Source organism: Balaenoptera physalus (genome assembly GCF_965194825.1).
Source record: "Balaenoptera physalus genome assembly, chromosome: 4".
Classification (NCBI taxonomy): domain Eukaryota; kingdom Metazoa; phylum Chordata; class Mammalia; order Artiodactyla; family Balaenopteridae; genus Balaenoptera; species Balaenoptera physalus.
In genome coordinates this window covers 73,231,817-73,251,768 of record NC_138891.1, presented here as the reverse complement: position 1 = coordinate 73,251,768, position 19,952 = coordinate 73,231,817, and the positions used below count along the sequence as shown (strand labels likewise).

General features: G+C 42.9%; 1 protein-coding gene and 1 long non-coding RNA gene across 4 annotated transcripts in view; both read left to right on the top strand.

The window, feature by feature from the left end:
- The window catches only part of APOD (apolipoprotein D), a 71,038-nt gene that overhangs the window by 49,037 nt on the left and 2,049 nt on the right, over positions 1-19,952 (top strand). The window contains exons 2-6 of one of the 3 annotated variants that reach the window (XM_082458699.1): positions 7,286-7,460; positions 7,596-7,700; positions 11,206-11,358; positions 15,360-15,481; positions 18,770-18,858. In XM_082458699.1, coding sequence (XP_082314825.1) covers positions 11,233-11,358; positions 15,360-15,481; positions 18,770-18,858 — 337 coding nt within the window. In that variant the 5' untranslated portion in view covers positions 7,286-7,460; positions 7,596-7,700; positions 11,206-11,232. Of the gene's footprint in view, positions 1-7,285; positions 7,461-7,584; positions 7,701-11,205; positions 11,359-15,359; positions 15,482-18,769; positions 18,859-19,952 lie in introns of all 3 variants that reach the window. The other 2 variants (XM_082458700.1, XM_082458698.1) reach the window with 2 other exon arrangements.
- LOC309659242 lies at positions 15,488-17,231 on the top strand. Its single transcript, XR_014262695.1, has 2 exons — positions 15,488-16,188; positions 16,854-17,231. It is a non-coding gene; the product is annotated as an uncharacterized lncRNA (long non-coding RNA).

Sequence of the window (19,952 nt, the reverse complement as noted above, 5' to 3'; positions counted from 1 at the left end):
AAGATGAATTCAGAAGTGGTTATGAATCCCAGTTCAGCCACTCGCTGCATCATGTTGGGCAAGTACTAACCTGTGAGCAAGTTCTCTGCTCCACAGAATGGATATAATTATATCTACCTTTCATGGTTGCTCTTGGCTTAAAGGAGATAATATATGAAGAGTACCCAGCATAACAAGTGTCTAGTACCCGAGAGCTGGCTCATCAGTCAGTGAAAACTCTCTATTTATTCTACCATCACTTTATTATCGGAAACTGTGTTACAGGAGCGAAAGTAACACAGAGGTAGAAGGAAGGGCCAGGTCATGGTTCTCCTCCTGCTGCCACCCTCTCCCTCCCTCTTATCTTCTCCCTTGAGGCAGCACGTGGCACCTGAGACTCTCAGTCTGCAGGCTGCTCCTGCCTCTCGGGGGTGCGCCCCAAATACACATCTAAGTGTGTGATGGTTCAGCCCCTCTACCCAGATGAAGATAGCATGTGAGAGCCTGGAGTCTGGCTCTCTCCCTCTGTCACCTGGGCCCCAGCCCAAATGTGACGCTCCATCACCTCCTATTTATTGACCTCTCTCACCAGCATTGCGAAACTGCCCTTCACTCCTGCACACTCAGTTGGACTTAATTAAAGAAATTTCTCTCCCAGAAGGTATGTTCATGGAAATTATGTCGAATCAAGCAGGGACCCCAGACATCCTCTCTCAGGTTCCTACCCTTTTTGTGCCATGGACCCACTGACAACTCAGCAAAAATGTCCATAAATTCGTAAAACAAAACAGGATCGCAAAAGCATTCAATTTTATTGAAATGGGATTCTATCAACCTCCCATGGAGACCCATGGATTCCATATTACAAACACCTGATAGTCAAACCATGGACTGAAAGCTCAGGAAATTCTCCAAAGTCACCCAGCTAAGAGGTAAGAGAGCCGAGGCAAGAACCCCATCGCCCTATTTCCGAACCCAAGCTCTGTCCACCAATCTATTTATTATCTTAGAAAATTAAAAAATCAAAACAGAGCTCTTACTGCTTCTGCATTAAAAAATCCTGAATTTTGGTCCCATTAGAAGGCTTGGAGGTGGCCCTGCCGGCCCTGTATATCTTCAAGAACTGGCCTCAGTCTATATTGGATTACAAAACTGGACAAAGATTGTTTCCCAGCAAACATCTGGAAAAGCTTAAAGCCACAATAAGTTGACTGAGGTAACTGGTAGCAGACATCCCAGCTCCTGGAATTTGTTGGATGACAGTGTTGGATGATAGACTAGATGGATGGGTTCAATTCCTCTGCTTTCAGGTGGCCTTTGTCAAGGAGTCTGGAACACTAGTTTCTGAGCCTGATGCAGAAAACTCAGCCCTCCTGCTTGCCTCAACATTTCTCAGGAATTAGTAAGCAGTTGGTATCATCTTTCTCTGCTGAGAAGGTTGGAAGGTATTAAACCCCTGGCCAATCTCTCAGTGAACCCTTTCACCCCTTTCTGTTGCTGGGGCAATAGAACATAATGGTTAAAAGTATGGGTTTGGAGTTACACGTTAGGATTTAAATTCTCACTTCATCACTTTAGAAAAGTTGCATGACCACATCTTCCCACCTCAGTTTTTTCATCCCTCTAATGGGACTAGTACTAATGCCTGCCTTGCAGGGTATGTAACAATTAGAGCTAATATATGGAAAACACCTATACAGGACCTGGTGTTGCAGTGTTCAATAGTCAGGAGCTATGATTATAATTAGTCCTAGGTTGAACCCTGCCCCTTCCCCACTATGTCCCTTAATAAATGAAGCAGGTGTTAAGGCAGGTGTCATTAGCAGAGTGACTGTGTTCAAGGAAACCCATTTACCATGATCAGAGCAGAATTGTTGAGTTTCTCCAACAGATCTCAGCAAGATAAGTGACTTGACCACAGTCACACAAAGAGAAAACCCCACATCTTCTTACCACCAGATCTACACACATCCCTGCATCTGGTTGCCTCCCTTTTGCATCCCCTCCTGTTTCTATGGGCCCAGAACCCTTGCTCCTCTCAAAAGCCAGCCTCTCCACCTGTGCTCTGGATCCCACGCCCTCTCTCCTGCTCAGGATTGCTCTTGCAGTCTCCACCTCGCTCTCCTACAGAGTCAATATTCCTCCTCTACTGGATCAGCCCCATGTGCATGCCCTGAGCTTCCTCCTCAACCTCCATGTCTCCCGTCAGCTACTAAATTCATTTCTCTATTTTCCTTCAACTTCAAAACTGACTTGCTGTTTCCACATCCCTTCCTCAGCACACTCAAATTGGACTTCTAGTCCCATTATCCACAGAGACTACTATTGTCAAGGTCACCAGTGACCTCCATTTGCTAAATCCAGGGGCCACTTCTTCGTTATCTTCTTTGAACTTTCAGTAAAAGTTGATTATTTCCTCCTTCTTAAAGCATTTTCTTCCCTTGTCTCTGTGATAACCCACTGTCCTCTTTTACTTATGTCTCCTTTACTGGCTCCTTCTCCTCTAGTCAATCTCTCTAAGTTAGAGCGTAGTAGGGATCTGTCCTGAGCATCCTTTTCTCCCATTACTGTGTGCTCTCCCTTCATAACCCCATCGAGTCCCATGACTTTGAAGACCATCTACGTCTGGGGTCCCCAACCCCTGGGTCTCGGACCGTTACCGGTCTGCAGCCTGTTAGGAACCGAGCCGCACAGCAGGAGGTGAGCGGTGGGTGAGTGAGCAAAGCTTCCTCTGCCGCTCCCCATCGCTCGCATTACTGCCTGAACCAGCCCCGCAACCTCCTGTCTGTGGAAAACTTGTCTTCCACGAAACCGGTCCCTGGTGCCAAAAAGGGTGGGGACCGCTGATCTATGTGCTTATGATTCCAAAATCTCTGCCTCTAGCCCTGACTCTTCCCCAAATCTTGACTTGACTATCCAACTGCCATCTTCACATTTCCACATGGATGTCTAACAGGCAACTCAGATATAATTTATCCATGAAAGAATTCGAGTTTTCCTCCCAAACTTGCTCCTTCCTCAGGCTTCCTAGTTTTAGTCATTAGCGAGAGCGTTCACCCAGTTGTTCAACCTATAAATCTAGGAGTCAGTCTTGATTCCGTTTTTTCTTCATTATCTATATTCAATATATCAGCAAATCTTGTCCACTTTATCTCCAAAGCATATTCCAAATTCATCTACTTCTCTCCATTTTCATCACAGTCACTGTGGTCAAAGCCACCATTACCTGAATGACTGCAATAGCTTCCCAGCTGATCCACCTGGAACCATTCTACAATCCACAATTGACAGGGAAGCCTGAATAATCTTGTCACATTCTTATAGAATGTACAAGTACATGGCTTCCCATTGTACCTGAAATGAAACCTAAATTCCTCAAAGCAAGATGTAACATGGTTTCTGCCTACCTCTCCAAACTCACTTTGAATCACTTTCCTCCTCATCTCTCCACTCCAGCCAGACTGGTCTTTCTGTCCCTTGAAAACCTGCAATCTATTCCCACCCTAGGACCTTTGCACTGGCTGTTCTTCCTGGAATGCTCTTCCCCCTGATCCTTGAATGACTGTTTCCTTTCTATCATTAACATCTCACTGTAATGTCAGTACTCAGAGAGGCGCTTCCTGACCACAAAACTGAAGTAGCCCACCCAGTCACTCCCTATCACATCACCCTATTCTCTCATATATGTTTTCCTCTCTGTGTGTCTGACTCTATTCTGGATGGTAAGTCCCACAAGGGCTAAGACTTTGTCTTTCTTCTTCACCATTACATCTGCAGGACTTAGAACAGTGCCTGAACATGGCAGTGCTTGATATCTGTTGTCGAAAGAGTGAATGAATGGATAAATGAGTTAGTAACAGAGCTAGGACCAGAACCCAGGCCTCCTGGTTTCCAGTTCTGTGTTCCTCCCCCATGCCATGTCAAGTTGTAGTTTTCACCAGTTTGGTTGCTTTCTTGCTGTTCAGCAGATGCTTGGCATCCTTCAACTCTCAGCTGTTTCCAGCTCCTAGTGATAAAGTAAGTGGCCACAAAGGAGCAGGAAGGAGAGGAAAGAGGGCATCTGAATAAATCATGAAGTATGTGGTCATCTCCCAAAATAATGAGAATTAAACACTCAATCATCCAATTACATTTAGTAAACATTTATTACCTACCAGGCATTAGGCAATTTACCAGGGACAAAAAGACAAACCTACTCTGAAGGATCTGACAGTCTCCAGGAGGAGATGGTGGGCCTAGTGGTGATGCTTGACATGGTGTGATGGGCCTGAGAACAAAGTAACACGTGCTGTGGAAACACAAAGTAGAGAGTGATGAACACTGCATGGAGTGGGCCAGAATTCAGGAAGACAACCGGAGAGTGGAACTTTTGAACTGAGTCTTAAAGAGTGAATACCTGCTATCGAAAACTCATAGTCTGGGTTTTCACATGAAAAGTACAGTTGCGTTTCCCCTTCATTTTACTTGACAAAAGAAAAATCACTTTAGAAAGGCATACAGGATGACTCTGGTAGTTGAAAGAGCCACGTATTAATAAACAGAGAAATTTCCATCTGGGAAACTTTTTTTTTATGATGGGATAGTTCTCTATTTCTTGCTACAAAAAGTCCACCAAAACAATTTCATCTTCCCTGAGGGTCTTATGGTGAAACCACTGAGGCAATTACCTACATGATGAAAGATCACCTGACTAAAGAACTACTTCCCTATAAAACCACAGGCCATCTCCTTGAAGAAACGTGCTGTCATGTAAAAACAAGCTTTTACAGCAAGTGAAAGAATGAAGTAGATCTATGTGAACTGATATCAGGAGATACATTATTACATAAAGACAAGAAAGCTTCAGTACACTGGATATTGTTGCTATTATTGTTATTATGTTGGGATCTGTCTAGGACTACTTAGAAGAATAAATGCAAATGTAACAATCTCTGAGGTGTGGGATTATGAGACACACTTTCTGAGGCCTACATTTTGGTACTATTTTAATTGTTTACAACAAACTGCGCTATTTTGGAATTTAAACATAAAGACTTGTTTAGAACACAGTCCTGATTGGTCTTATAATGCTTAAGAACTTGTGCTTGTCTCTACATTCCAGAAACATATAAAAAGAGGATTTCCCTAAATTATATCATTTGCTAACACCTGCAGAAAAAAATAAACTGAGACCCAGAAAGATAATGTGATTTTTCTCACACTATGACTCCTAGACTAGTACCTTCAGTACTAGTACCTCCACTAGTACCTTCAGTTCTTGATTTCATGCTGAGGATTCAAATATATAAATATATCAATCTTAACTTACACATTTGGAAATTTAGCAATATTGCTTTGTGGAAAACTGTGCAACAATTTACTGTAATAGTTACAGGCCAGTACTTTCCCCAGAAAACAATTCAAATAGAAGTCTCTTGAATACTACCTCTAGTCCTTGTGCATATCTTAGAATACTCAGTAAATTATTTGAATAGATAGGTCCCTTCCATTCAGTTTATAAGTAGTTACTGAGCACTTATGATGTGCTCTAGCCACTAGGGGTACAGCAGTAAGAAAATGAGACAAATTCTCTGTACTTGTGAAGCTTAGATCCCAGTGGGGAAAACACCATAAGCAAGAAAAAACATAAATAAAGGATATAATTTCAGGTAAAGATATAGTAAGGATATAATGAACCAAGTAAAATGATAGTGACAAGAGTGCTATTTTTGAAAGGTCAGGAAGGCCCTTAAAGGAAGGACATTAGATCAGAGACCTGGACGAAGGAGGGAGCCATGCAGAGTTCTGAGGAAAGCATTACAGGAGTACAGTCAGAGTCAGTGCCCTGAACAGGAAGAAGAATTCCTTCTTTTCCTGAAAAGGTAAAGAACATCCCAAAGAAAGAGCTCTCAAAGTTTGGTATGTTAAGGTTTCACTCTTGGTGCTGTTGTTATAAGGTTTAAAGGTCTAGTGCTGTAAATTTCTCTCTATTGCTTACAAATTTGAGAATGAATTTTATTTAGGAATATAAGTCCGGTACAAAAGTACTGTCTTATCTGTGTGTCACCTTCTGCCAATGTGGTAAATATATATACAGTGGAATATTACTCAGCCATAAAAAAGAATGAAATACTGCCATTTGCAGCAACATGGATGGACCTAGAGATTATCACACTAAGTGAAGTCAGAAAGAGAAAGACAAATACCATATGATATCACTTATATGTGGAATCTAAAATACCAATTTATCTACAAAACAGAAGTAGATTCACAGACATAGAGAACAGACTTGTGGTTGCCAAGGAGGAGGGCAGGTGGGGGAGGGAAGGATTGGGAGTTCAGGATTAGCAGATGCAAACTATTATATATAGGATGGATAAACAAAAAGGTCCTACTGTATAGCAAGGGAAACTATATTCAATATCCATGATAAACCATAATGGAAAAGAATATGAAAAAGAATATATATTTTTTATAACTGAGCCACTTTGATATACAGCAGAAATTAACACAACATTGTAAATCAACTATACTTCAATAAAATAAAATTAAAAATTAAAAAAATAAAAAACCTTCTGCCTATCACAAAGGCACAGAATCCAACGCCTAAGAGTCTTTCCAAAGCTGTTCATTCCACAGAGAGAGACGAGGCCCAACCAAAAGTGCCCCTGGGCTTAAATCTGCTCCCCGTCCCCACTCCCACCCCAAGCAGAACGGGCTGCCTAGAATATGTAGCTGGAAGAGTCATCCAAGACTCAAGAGAGAGGAGCTACAGAAGACACCCTTGGTGTTCTCAGCTTTTAGCCCCTACACACCCAACTCTGGTGGGGACAGAAATGACAGTCTATCCTTCACAGTGGGGAGACTGAGGCTCAGAGAAGTGGGTGGCTTGCCCAGGATCACATAGAAAGCCAACTCTGACTGCTAACCTTCACTCTGTTGCCTGCGTCATGTTCCAGGCCAGGGACCACATGGGTGGAATTCAGGCTCCATTTTCAGGAAATGTGACTGTTGCTTTTTCATTTACACAAAAATGAAAAATAAATAACAGATGTTTGAACACATGTTGCAACTCATCTTACTGGAACTTAAAAGTGCATTCTGACTGAGAAAATTAAATTAGAAAATCCACACAGCAAAAAAGATGTTTTGAATGAAATGCACTTTGTCTTTTTCTCTCTCTCACACACACACACACACACACACACACACACACACACACACACACACACAGACAATATCTCGTTGTTTCTTCTTCAGGGAGCAGCTGTGAAGGAAACTGGGGGAGGGAGATGAACATAACATCCCATCTTTGTGTTTCATACAGAGCGAAGCTTTTAGGCCAGCCTTCCTGAACTGGAGGGGGTGTGGCATGCATTAAAATTAAACATCAGTGACCTGAGAAGCTTATAAAATAGCTTGGGAGAAGCCAGTCACCAACAGAAGGCATCTCAAATTGGATGATTTTGCATGTGGAAACTGCTTTCATCTTGAAGAAAAAGGTATGTACTGTGGTATTAATTCTCGTTTATGATAAATAATGCTTTAAATAGAGACAGTCTTCAGTTTTCATTGCCCCTTTTCAGCTAAAAATAGTAACTAACACAACTGAGGGCCTTTGGCCAGTTGCTTTGCAGACTTGATCTCATTTTTCCATAAACAACCTTACAAAGAAGATATTGTTAGTGCCATTTTTCAGGTGAGGAAACTGAAGTTCAGCTATCCAAAGCAACAGGCCTAAGGTAAGACCACCAACAAATGCCAGAGCTGGGGTGCCAACGTGGTGCTGACTCAACTCAAAGTCTTCTGCTAGAACCACGCACCCCCCTCTATACTATATGAGACAATGAGGAATTGTTCCATACACCAATACTGTGGTAGATGAATTCTCAGGGGGTTGTTATCCAGTGTACATTACAGTAAAATTGACGGAAAAGTGAATTGGAATGCACTATGTGAATAGAAAATGCATTTAATATTAATAGAATTAATTATTATTAAATTAAATAAAATTAATAGAAAATGCAAAAATATTTTCTCCAGAAGATATGTTTTCTTGTTAGATTCAATAGCGAAATGGTTTTTAAGACCCATTTACTTGTGGAAATGTGTTTTTTTTTGGTCACGTGAAATCTAAAAGCCTAGTCCTTAATATTCTGCAGCTCCTTGAGACCAGGCACCAGGTCCAGGCTAACATGCCGGTGTGTAGACTCTTAGGAAACCTGACCTAAGTTCTGGCTTCACAGCTTGTCAGGAAGTAACTTCACTGAGTACACAGAGAATTGTCAGCACAGGACACTTCCAGTTAGGGTGTTGTGAAGATTCAATGCACATGTAAAATACTGAAGCCAGGGCTCCTCCCTGGAGAAGCTCAGTGAGTGTGAGCAGTGATCCACAGAGTCAGTTCTGGCCCAGTGTGGATGCACCATAACCTTAGTAGAATTGTTTTTTAATTATTTAATATTTAGTTAAAATAATACTTAAATTATATCTTTTTTTTTTTTTTTAATTTTTATTTATTTATTTATTCATTTATTTTTGGCTGTGTTGGGTCTTCGTTTCTGTGCGAGGGCTTTCTCCAGTTGCGGCGAGCGGGGGCCACTCTTCATCGCGGTGTGCGGGCCTCTCACTGTCGCGTCCTCTCTTGTTGCGGAGCACAGGCTCCAGACGCACAGGCTCAGTAGTTGTGGCTCACGGGGCCAGTTGCTCCGCGGCATGTGGGATCTTCCCAGACCAGGGCTCGAACCCGTGTCCCCTGCATTGGCAGGCAGATTCTCAACCACTGCGCCACCAGGGAAGCCCTATATCTTTTTTAAAAGTATTTAAACTCTCCTCGTTAGGACAGTCTTCCCATTAGTATTAGGAGACAATGCAAAAATAAGTCATGCATACCCAAGTTCATAGATATATGTTAATCATGTGATTTACCCTCAGAAGGTGCTCAATAAGCACTGGGTAAAGTAGAATGCAAGGGGTACTGAAAAAAAATGATGGATGCTATCAACTCTTTCTCTCACAAAAAGTTTTCATCATAGGAATAAAACTACTGCAATAAAGAGGCATCTTTGGAAGAGTTGCAGGCAAGGGGAATTAGTTTTGCTCTGAAATCCTCCTACAGAGCTAAAGAACGTGTTTCAGCCCACAATAGAACATTCTGTAACAAGATATTTGTCAGAGTAAGACGGGGAACTGACTTTTGGTGGAACTGTCACGTGGTGAAACGAGACTTATCGGGTACAGAGGTAGATGTTTATTGAAGCCACCGAAGGTGGGCACAGAAGGAAGCATGCTCAGGGGTGTGACAGAGTGGAGAGGTGGAGATGGAGCCCGAGTCCCAGTGCTCTGCCCCTTCTGGGCCTCAACTTCCCCATCTGTACACCTGAGGGGGGGGGTTGGATAAATGACCTCTAAGGTCCTGTCCAGTTTGGGGGAGGGGGTGCCTGTAGAATGTGTAGAATGTGTGGCCATCCTCTGGGCTTAGAATTCCTGGGCAAGGCACTGAGTTTGGAGCCTACTAGGGGCCAAGAGTAGAACTTCAGTGGTTCTAAGAACCTCTTGGAAAGAAATGCAAATTTTTGTGGATTTAGGCTGGATTTGGGCATCCATCATCCCCCAAAAGGTTAAAAGACAAGTGTCGTTTACCTGGTGGTAGGGGCTGACGGGAAGTGGAGCCTCAAAGACTAAGGAAAGGGCCCCACGGCAGACGTGCTCAAGGCAGGGACTCAGGGACCACCCCTCCTCCCGCCAACCTCGCATCAGCTTTTACTCATTAGGTAACTGTTCTTTCGAAAAACGGGCAACAAAACTTCCAGAAGAAAAGCTATTGATTATTAAAGGTTATTTGGAAGTTTAGAGATTCATAAGAAAGTGGTTATAATTATTCCTGTTATGACACATCCTTTTAAATATTCAGACCTGAGAACATCTTGCTTGCATTGATTCAGTCCTCTTCATCACAGGGAGAAAGGCAAAGCACTGGAAATAGCTCCTGTGCAGCTACAGGCAAGGAGTCACAAGGAAGAGAACAGACTGAGAGCAAGTCAGTGAAAGAAGCAGGGAGCAGCCCAGGCTACTACCCTGTCAACAGCGCTGCAGCCCTCACCCCTGCCCACTGCCCCTCCTCAAAGAAGCTTCCACGCCCAAGGGTGCTGGGCTCAAATGCTTTTTGCACAATTACTAGTCAGCTACTTGTCCTTCTCTGGTTAAATGTACAGCATCTATGAAAAATACCCTCAACAGCATGTCAAAGGAAGGAAGGAAGGAAGGGAGGAAGGCAGGGAGGAAGGAAGGAAGGAAGGAGGGAAGGAAGGAAGGTAGGAAGGTAGGAAGGAAGGAAGGAAGGGAGGGAGGGAGGGAGGGAGGAAGGAAGGAAGAAAGAAAAATTCAGGAAACACAATATTTTGCTCCTGCTTTTCATAATAATAACTAGCATTTATTGAGCATTTTCTCTGTCAGACACTGCTCTAAATGCTCTCCTTATATTTTCTCATTTAACTCTCATGAAACTTCATGAGGTTGGTATGATTATTATTCCCACTTAATAGCCAAGGAAACTAAAGCATCCATTGGACACAGTTATACTTAGTATGTGCAGAGCCAGAATTAAAACCCAGTCAGGGTGACCCTAGAGTCCCCAGCACGCTGCTCCCTGTTAAAGTTCCAAGGCCTACTCATGGGTTGGTAAACAGCCAAGCAGATGGGGTCAGGGTGGGGAAATGGAGTCAGGGAGGCATTTCTTTGATGAATCTCCAAGGGCACTAAATGTAGTGAACAGTTTGTTTTTGGTTTCTTCTCTCATGGTTCACTTGATGGCTTCACTCTCTCCCTTTGCCTACCCACCCCCAACACACACACATTGTTTCTGTTCATACAGTAAGTACCTACTGCACCTGGCACTGCGAGGTTCTGTGGGTGAGTCCAGGGAGAATCAAAAACGATGCCCGCCCTTGAAAAATGCATAATTATGTGTGTAGGTTCGGGGGAGCTGGCAAAATAAATCCAACAAACTCTAATACCAGGCAGAATGTGTTCTAATGGTGGCACAAAAGCTTCTAGAGAGGCTCACAGGGGTGGAGGGCCTCACAGTGACACTGATGACTGAGGTGGCCCTGGAGGATGAGGGGCTCAGACGGGCTGAGTGGGAGGCTGTGCACAGAGGGACCAGCCAGCCCAGAAATTTTCCTCTGGGGACTCTGTGTCCTCAGGAGACTCCGAGCGCCTCCAGCTGCTTTGTTCTCCCCACTCCAGGTCCACCTCCAGCCACCCAGCTCCAAGATGGTACCAGCGCTGCTGCTGCTGCTTCCTGCCCTGGCCGGACTCTTCGGAGCAGCTGAGGGACAAGCTTTCCATCTCGGGAAATGCCCAAATCCTCCAGTGCAGGAGAACTTTGACGTGAATAAGGTGCGGTAAAAGGCTAAACTCCCGCTTGTTTTGCTGTCTCCTGTTTGCATAAGCATCCTACCAGGTTCGGTTTTATTCTTCTGCTTTAATGGCCACAGCAAGCCTTGGGGTAGGTACTTATCTTACTGGGAGCTCCCCCAAAGCAGACCCTGAGACAAGAACTGGGGAGCAGAGATGTTTTAGAAGATGATCCCAGGAAGCCTGAGTGGGCATGTGGGGAAACAGACAGAGAAGGCAGGAAAGTAACCTGTTCACATGAGCAGGTTACTCTGGGAACAATGGGGTTCAATCCTGCTGGGGATCCTCTGAGGAAATATGTAGAATGTGCCTCAGGTTGTCCCACGGACAGATGTAGGTGGGCAGTGGGAGTTCCCATGGCACTGGCCAAGCCTGTGGCAGAGAAGGAGACCCAGGGGCTCAAGGTGGGAAGCTGGCAGTGTGTATGGGAAGCCCGCTGTGATGGAAGTGAGCCCAGAGGTGGGCTGAAAGGACATGGGACAGGGCATTGACAGCAGCTGCTGCAGAAATATTATCCTCACTCTACAGCTGAAGAAGCTGAACATCAGAGAGCTTGCAACCCACTCAGGTCACACAGCCAGTAAATGCAGAGTAGGATTCAAAACTAGGCTTCCCAGGAGTGCAGGACCCCCACAGGTTACTCAAACAGAGCCCAGGAGAGGACAGCACTCCCCCAAGGGGCTTTCTTGTTACCTGCACTAAAAAGATATCGATAGAATCAACTCCCCCATATATGGTAAGGGTTGTCTTTTCACCTTATTGATGTGTCTTTTGAGCACAAAACTTTTTAATATTAATGAAGTCCAATTTATCTATTTTTTCTTTTGTTGCTTGTGCTTTTGGTGGCATATCTAAAAAAAATTGCCTAGTCTAAGGTTATGAAGATTTACTCCTATATTTTCTTCTAAGTGATTTACAGTTTTAGTTCTTACATTTAAGTCTTTGATTCATTTTAAGTTAAATTTTGTATACTGTGTGATATAGGAGTCAAACTTCTTTCTTTGGCATGAGGATATCCAGTTGTTCCAGGACAGTTTGTTGATAAGACTATTCTTTCGCCATTGAATGGTCTTGACACCCTTGTTGAAAATCAATTGACCATATGTGTAAGAGTATATTTTTGGACCCTCAATTCTATTCTATTGATCTATATGTCTGTCCTTATACCAGCACAGTATAGTCTTGATTACTGTAGCTTTGTAGTAAGTTTTGACGTCAGACTATATGAATTCTTCAACTTTGTTCTTCTGGCTATTCTGGGCCCTTTGTATTTCCGTATAAATTTTAGGCTCATTTTGTCAATTTCTGCAAAGAAGCAAGTTGGAATTTTGATAGAGACTGTATTAAATCTGTTGGTCAATTTGGAGAGTATTGCCATCTTAACAATTTTAAGTCTTCCTATCCATGAACATAGGATGTCTTTCCATTTACTTAGGTCTCCTATAATTTACTTCAACAATGTTTTGTAGTTTTCAGAGTATGTTTTATGCTTCTTTGGTTAAACTTTTTCATAAGAATTTGATTCTTTTGATGCTACTATAAATGGGATTTTCTTAAATTAATTTGCAGATTGGTCATTTTAAGTATAGAAATACATTTTATTTCTATATATTAATTCTTGTATCTTTAACCTTGCTGAATTCATCTGTTAGTTCTAATAATTGTGTGTGTGTGTGTGTGTGTGTGTGTGTGTGTGTGTATTCCTTAGGATTTTCTATATATAAAACCCTGTCATCTGGAAATGGAGATAGTTTTACTTCTTCCTTTTCATAATTATCTTTAAACATTGCATTCTCCTCATAGAGATAGAGAAACAGAGACCCCCAAAGACAGAAAGACCTTCACAAAAATATTATGAGATCATGAGGGAACATGACATGAAAAGCAATCTTCCACCTCTGAGTTTCTTCCTTTCTGGAAAATCGTGTGTTCTCGTTTTTAATTGTGGAGCATTAAAGTCACCTTAACAATAATAGAACTATTTAAAATGCATTGTATATAATGGAGATTTTCTGAGGATGCCTATGAAACCAGCTGACCTTATTCTTCAGTGCTTTAAATGCCTGTTAAGTTCAGTGATTTTAATTGAAAGATGTCCTTTAACAAATGAGTAGAAAATTTATGCCCTAAATGTGGGTAGATATTTTAGCAGAGAGCCAGGTGACCGAAGCAATACTGATACCTATTTGCAGTATGCTCTCATTTCAAATTCTGACTTTTTTGAAGGTGACTGCATCTCCTTGATTTTGTTTTGTTGAGTAATACATTTTTAAATTTCTAAAATAATTTCAATCAATATTTTGACTAGGTAAATATATTCATATGGTTCAAAATTCTGAAGATGCAAAAGGACATACAATAAAAACTTTCCTTTCCACCCCTATATCCCAGCCTCAGTTTTCCTCCCCAGTAGCAACCAGTAAAAACAGCTTATGGTGTATCTTTTGGGAGATAATATGTACATATATAAAAAAGCACATACATAACTGCAGTAGGAAGAATGATGTCCATGCCATATTCCCCAGAATCTGCAAATTGTTTCTTTACATGGAAAAGGGGATTTTGAAGCTGTGATTAAAGTAATGGAGCTTGAGATGGCAAAAGTATCCTGCATTATCAGGTGGGTCCAATCTAATCATTAGAAGCAAAGAACCTTACCCAGCTGTGGTCAGAGAGATGTGATGATGGAAGAATAGTCAAAGAGATGCAGTGTGAGAGGGATTTGACCTGCTTTTGCTGCCTCTGAAGATGGAGGAAGGGATTCACAAACCAAGGAATGCAAACGGCCTCTAGAACCTGGAAACGGCAAGAAGATAGATTCTCCTCTAGAGCCTCTGGAAAGGAATGTAGCACTGCCAGCACTTTGATTTTAACCCAGTGAGACCCATGTCAGACTTCTGATGTACAAAACTATGAGACTATAAATTTGTGGTGTTTTAAACTTGTGGTAATTTGTTACAGCAGCAATAGAGAACTGATATAATAACCTTTTCCCCCATTTTTACATAAAAGGTAGTTTAATATATACACTATTTTGCACCTGGCTCTTTTTCCATTAAATGTATCATGGAGATAATTACATATAGCTCTTTTAAAAGAGGGTGTATAACATTCCATTGTATGGATGTACCATCATTTATTTACCCAGTCCCCTACTAATGCTCACTTAGGCTGTTTCCTGTCTTTTATTATTACAAATAGGACTGCAATGAATAACCTTATACGTACATCATTTCTTAATTTCAGGAGGATACCTTCTCAGAGGTGAAATTGTTGGGCCAGAGTATATGTAGTTTTAGTTTTGCTAGATATTGCCAAGTTGCCCTCATGAAGGCTGTAGATTGGAGCAGTCTCTATGCCCAGCAATATATGGAAGCAGGAGCGTGCCTCTCTCCCCTCACCCTCACCCGTGCAGTTGCTCACTTCCTTTAAAGATGACTCTGTGCAGCGAAATTATGGACAGAGAGCAAGCCCCCAGGGGAGGAATGATACAGGTCTTCTAAATCTTGACCACCTGCCAAAAGCCTTTGTGACCAACTCCCTGTGTGGGGTTATATGAGGAGAATTTAACCAACTCTGGAGACCCAGCTCCCCACAGTAAACACATCTGACTTTGCACACAATTCAAAGATGTCTTGGAGAATCATAAAATATTTGAGATGGCACCTTACATCATCTAAACCAACCCCTTCCTTTTACAGAGTTTAGAATTTCACATAGATTTTGACTGAAGGGGACACTGAAAGCATAGCTAAATAAAAAGCACTTTAGGAATGGACTGTGGCATTCAACAAATGCCCACACATCCGATTCACTTATTACCATTTGAGTCAATATCTTGCTCAGTGGCTGCTGGGAACAATGCAGCCCATTTTGCCTGGTTACCCCAGGAAAAGGCTCTGCTCTGAAAGACAATAATGGGGAAGAGTTTGCAGGTCCCCAGAGAGCCACAGGGTTTGCTCTGCTTGTCATTGTCTCTGCAGTATCTTGGAAGATGGTATGAAATTGAGAAGATCCCAGTCAGCTTTGAGAAGGGAAGTTGCATCCAAGCCAACTACTCGCTAATGGAAAACGGAAACATCAAAGTGATAAACAAGGAGCTGAGGTGAGAGGCTGTGCTTTCAAAGGCAACACACGTCCGGGAGGGAGCCCTGCAGAGACTGTCCTGGGGTGACTGGTGTCCTTGCCGTCTAGTGTGGGGAGGATGCAGACATTGCTGGGTCTGGGCTGCTCACGACAGGTCCTGAGAGGAAAGCTTTTGGCAGGCAGGATGGTAGGGACTAGAAGTCACTCATTCATTTCCACGACCACTTGCTGAGCACCTTATTGTGTCCCACACCCTGTGAGAGGTCCTAGGCACTCAATGGTAACACAAACTGCAAGGTTCCTGCTCTCATTGCAAAACAGACCCTCTGGTAGCAAAGGACAGCAAAGGACCCTCTTGTCTGACCTCCAAACCAAGAGAGAAGCACTTTCTATATCATCTGCTGATGGAGGGCATCCAGCATAGCTTGAATCCTTCCAGAAACTGGGAGCTCAACATCTTCCATGACAATTTATCCCATCTCCAGACAGCTTTAGCTCTTAGAAAACTCCTTTTCTTATTAAGCAAGAATCAGATACATACATAGTCACACTCTAGGTTGTGTGAACAGGAGAACCTACAGAAAGATATTTTTCTATTACTTCTAACAGACTGATATTTGATCCCAAAATTCATACTTTAGAAAGCAAATATAAACTTAAAAAGAAACCTAGGAAGAACTCCTACCCACCTGCCATCAACAAAGATAAGAGTAACAATAAACAATGGTGAGTAATATTAATTAAGCATTTCCTATGTGCAAGGCACTGTTCTGTATGTGTACGTATATATACATGTGTGTACATATACATCTATTTATGTATGTACATGTAAATGAGCATAGATGTTCATTTAATCCCCGTAGCAACCAGAGGTTGGTACTATTATTAACCCCCTTTTTATGGATGAGGAAAATGAGGTACAGGGAGGTAAAGTAATTTGCCCAAGGGTCACACAGCTTATAAGTGATGAAGCTGAGATTCAACACCAGGGAGAAGTGAAATGGGGAAGAGACCAGAAGATATATGAAAGAGGCGGGGCATGAATGGTTACCATTCCTGTTTCCTAAGTTGTCTAAGAACTGTGTTCAACTGCAAGGAAACAACTACCACCCAGCCTGGAAGTTACTCAGCCTCAGAGAGGCTTTACATGGCCATCCTATTACCCATTAAGCTTCCTGTGAGCCACAGTACAGTGGGCTGACTCTCTGACTCTGCATAAACCAAAGAAATAAAGTAAGAATCTTGAGCAACTCTAAAGAAAAATCCCACTCATTTCAGAGCCCAGTAAGGGCTACAGGAATTGAGACGCAGACCCCCAGAAGGTCTCACAGGAATTTTATAGGCCTCAAAGTAACAATGACTTAATTTGAAATATTTTGTCCCATTCTAAGGTCAAGAGTCAGACAATGACACAGATCCCAAAACCCATCAGATGCCCCCAGCTCTCCTTCTGAGTTGGCCAGGAATCATCTTTAACTGTACCCGGAGTATTAGGTCACTCTGCCTCTAGGGTCACTTCTACTTAAGAGCAAAGGCATATGGAGAAAGGTTTGTTAGTCAGGAAAATGGTATAGATTCTGCAGAACAAGCAGGGGCCATGGCAGGGAGCCTGAGCAAAATACCCTTAGCCAGTGTCAAAGTGCTGGGGCCAAAGCAGCTGGCTCAGGGCTGGGAGCTGAAGGGGTTAGGTGCCCAGTTTCAAATCCTGGTTCTACCACTTACTAATGATGTGATCTTAGGTTAGTTATGGTAATTTTCTAGGCCTCAGTTTCCTCCTCTGTAAATTGGCAATAATCATAGTACGTCCGTCCATAAGGCTGTGTGAACATTAAATGGGGTAACACGAGTAAGGCACTTAGAACAGTGTTTGGCATGTGGTAATCATTTAATATTACCTATTATTGCTAATATGCTGCTACCCTTGAAAATACAAATGCATTTTTCCTATGAACAAATTGTGAGTTTATGATCAGAGACTGGTATTTTGAAAACTGTCCTGGAGCAAAACATAAATGATAGTGAAAAGGGGGAAAGTCTGTTGGGAAGAGACTGGTTTGTTGCTAAGCAACTGCATGCAGATAGAAATGGACCGTCTTCCGTCTTACAGGTTGACTCCCAGGTGAGAGCCGGGCACGGTCTCCAGCCCTACTCAGTGATAAACAGACTATGCAATCCAGGATCATCAGAGAACATTTCCCACTCCCAACCCCCTTACCTGCTGCTTATTGTCTGGTTTCTAGGATATCCATCCCCACTAACCATAGCCTACTGACTTTCTAACACATGCCATTGCTCCAATTTTAGTTTGTCTGCCCCTCTGAGAACTGGTGAACAGGAAACTCCTCTGTTGGCCTGCTAGGAAGAACACCCTCCTTCACAGCCTCAATCCCTAGGCCTTTCCCCTTTCCCTTAGATCCAGGGGGTCATTGGAAGTTATCCAGAAATGGGGCCAGCTCCCTTCAAAAGAGTGAAAGTATTTCATCCATCCAAGCAAAAAGACCATCGCTTTTAAGACACCGCCATTTCATATACCACTAAAAAAGAAATGACACTAACAATTGTAAGGTGGCATTAATTGTAAGATGCACATTTCTTCACATCTAATGTCTCTGAGATCTGGATGCCTGGGAGAATCCCTGAAGTGAGGTAAATGTTTCCTCACTGCCTGCTTTGACCTGGCCTACGTCAGAATCTCCCACACTCGATCAGAAGCTTGCTGAACTGGATGGGGTCTCAGAGCTATGAACCCAGGCATATGAACCCCTTTATGGGACAAATGATGCCACGTGATATCACTGAGGCCCAAAGAGGGGGAAACTTGGCAGATCTCCAGATTCCACGTTTTACATGATTTTCAGTAATCCAGTCAGTCCTTATTTTTTCCTTTCTCATTTTTGAAGAAGTGAATCTTTGTTCTGTGTTGGGTTGTTTTATTTGCTTGTTTTTCCCTTCCCTTTTCCTCCCTCTTGATTTGGAGCCTAGGAGCAGGAAATGGCCTTGCAGGCTACTACATACACTCCAAAAAACAGTGTTGAAATACCAGGGCCTCACATATTATCCAGTCCTGGGGCATTGCAATTGTTGATTCTTATCACCCAAAAGTTGTCTTCCTCTGCTCCGTCTCAGAGACAGCAAGAAAGCGAAGGGGAGGGAACGGAACTAGGACCCAACCTGTTTTCAAGAACCTCCTACCCAGAAATTGCAATGTTGGCCACCATGATTGTTGGTGTCACAAATCTTGCCTTTCCTTGATTTGGGTCTTTTAATGAGTTCAGGTTTTTTGGTTTTTGTTTTTAACTCATTGCAGAGCTGATGGAACTGTGAATCAAATTGAAGGTGAAGCCACCCAGGAGAACATCACGGAGCCCGCCAAGTTGGGAGTTAAGTTTTTCTGGTGTAAGTATACACTTCTCGCAGGAGGTGTCAAGGACAGGAGATATGCAAACGGAAGGCTAGAGCCCTGGGTCAGAGCACTCCCGTCACATCTGAGTGTCACCCATACTGATTCAATGCATAATTATTCGTTGAGCACCTCCTACCTGCCATGCGCTGGGCTAGGCCCTGGAGATGCAAAGATGAGCAAGACAGAGCTGGCCCTCGTCCCTGAGAAGCTTACATGTCAGTGTGGATACTGACGATCACCCAGGTGACTTACTGTAAAACTACAGTAAGTGTGTCAATAGAGGAAGCACAGATTGGAGGCCACTGGGCATGAGCCGTGGGAGACCCAAGCCAGTCTTGTTTCCCAGAGGAAACTAATAACTGAAAAATGAGTAGTTATTAGCAGAACAACTAACATGTGAGAAATCTTGGAGGTAAGATATGATAAGAGTGAAGGTAGATTGGAGTCCTGGCTCTGTATGCCATTTCCTAGCCAAATTGTTGGAGTTTCATTTGGGTCCACCTTCCCCTTAACTTTAACAAGCTGGGCAGTGAGTTTTCCTTGGTGTTGGGAAGTGGAGTTACTGAATAATATCATCTGAACTGAAAAGGAACTTTGAGACTGGAAACGAAGCAGACAACTCCATAAAGAACAATTGAGAAGTTTATTGTGGGTAGAATCGGGTGGACAACCCTAGGAGGCATTCACAGCTGCACTGCATTCCGCCAAAAGGGGTACAGGGGCACTTAAAGGAGCCAAAGCTAAAAATAGAATGACTACTAAAGAGAAGCACGTCCACATTGACAGGAACTGAGGGGTTTTCCTCCACGCACTCTCACCCCAGGGGTCTCGTGACCATTAACCCCCTGTGTCAGCAAAAGGCGTTCTTCCAGTTTTCATGTCAGATGAAGTTTATAGGGAACTAATCTGGCTTGGGTGTATTCCTTGTGAGTAAGCTAAAGCTCAGTCGCACAAAAAAAGGGAGAGGGTAGGACCGCAGGCCTAAGAAGGAGCTGACAAAATGGAGCCAGTGTGGTTCAACCACACACTTGACTTGGACCTTGGCTGTGGAGGTCAAGTTCACAGAGGAAGTTTCTGGATTCAGATG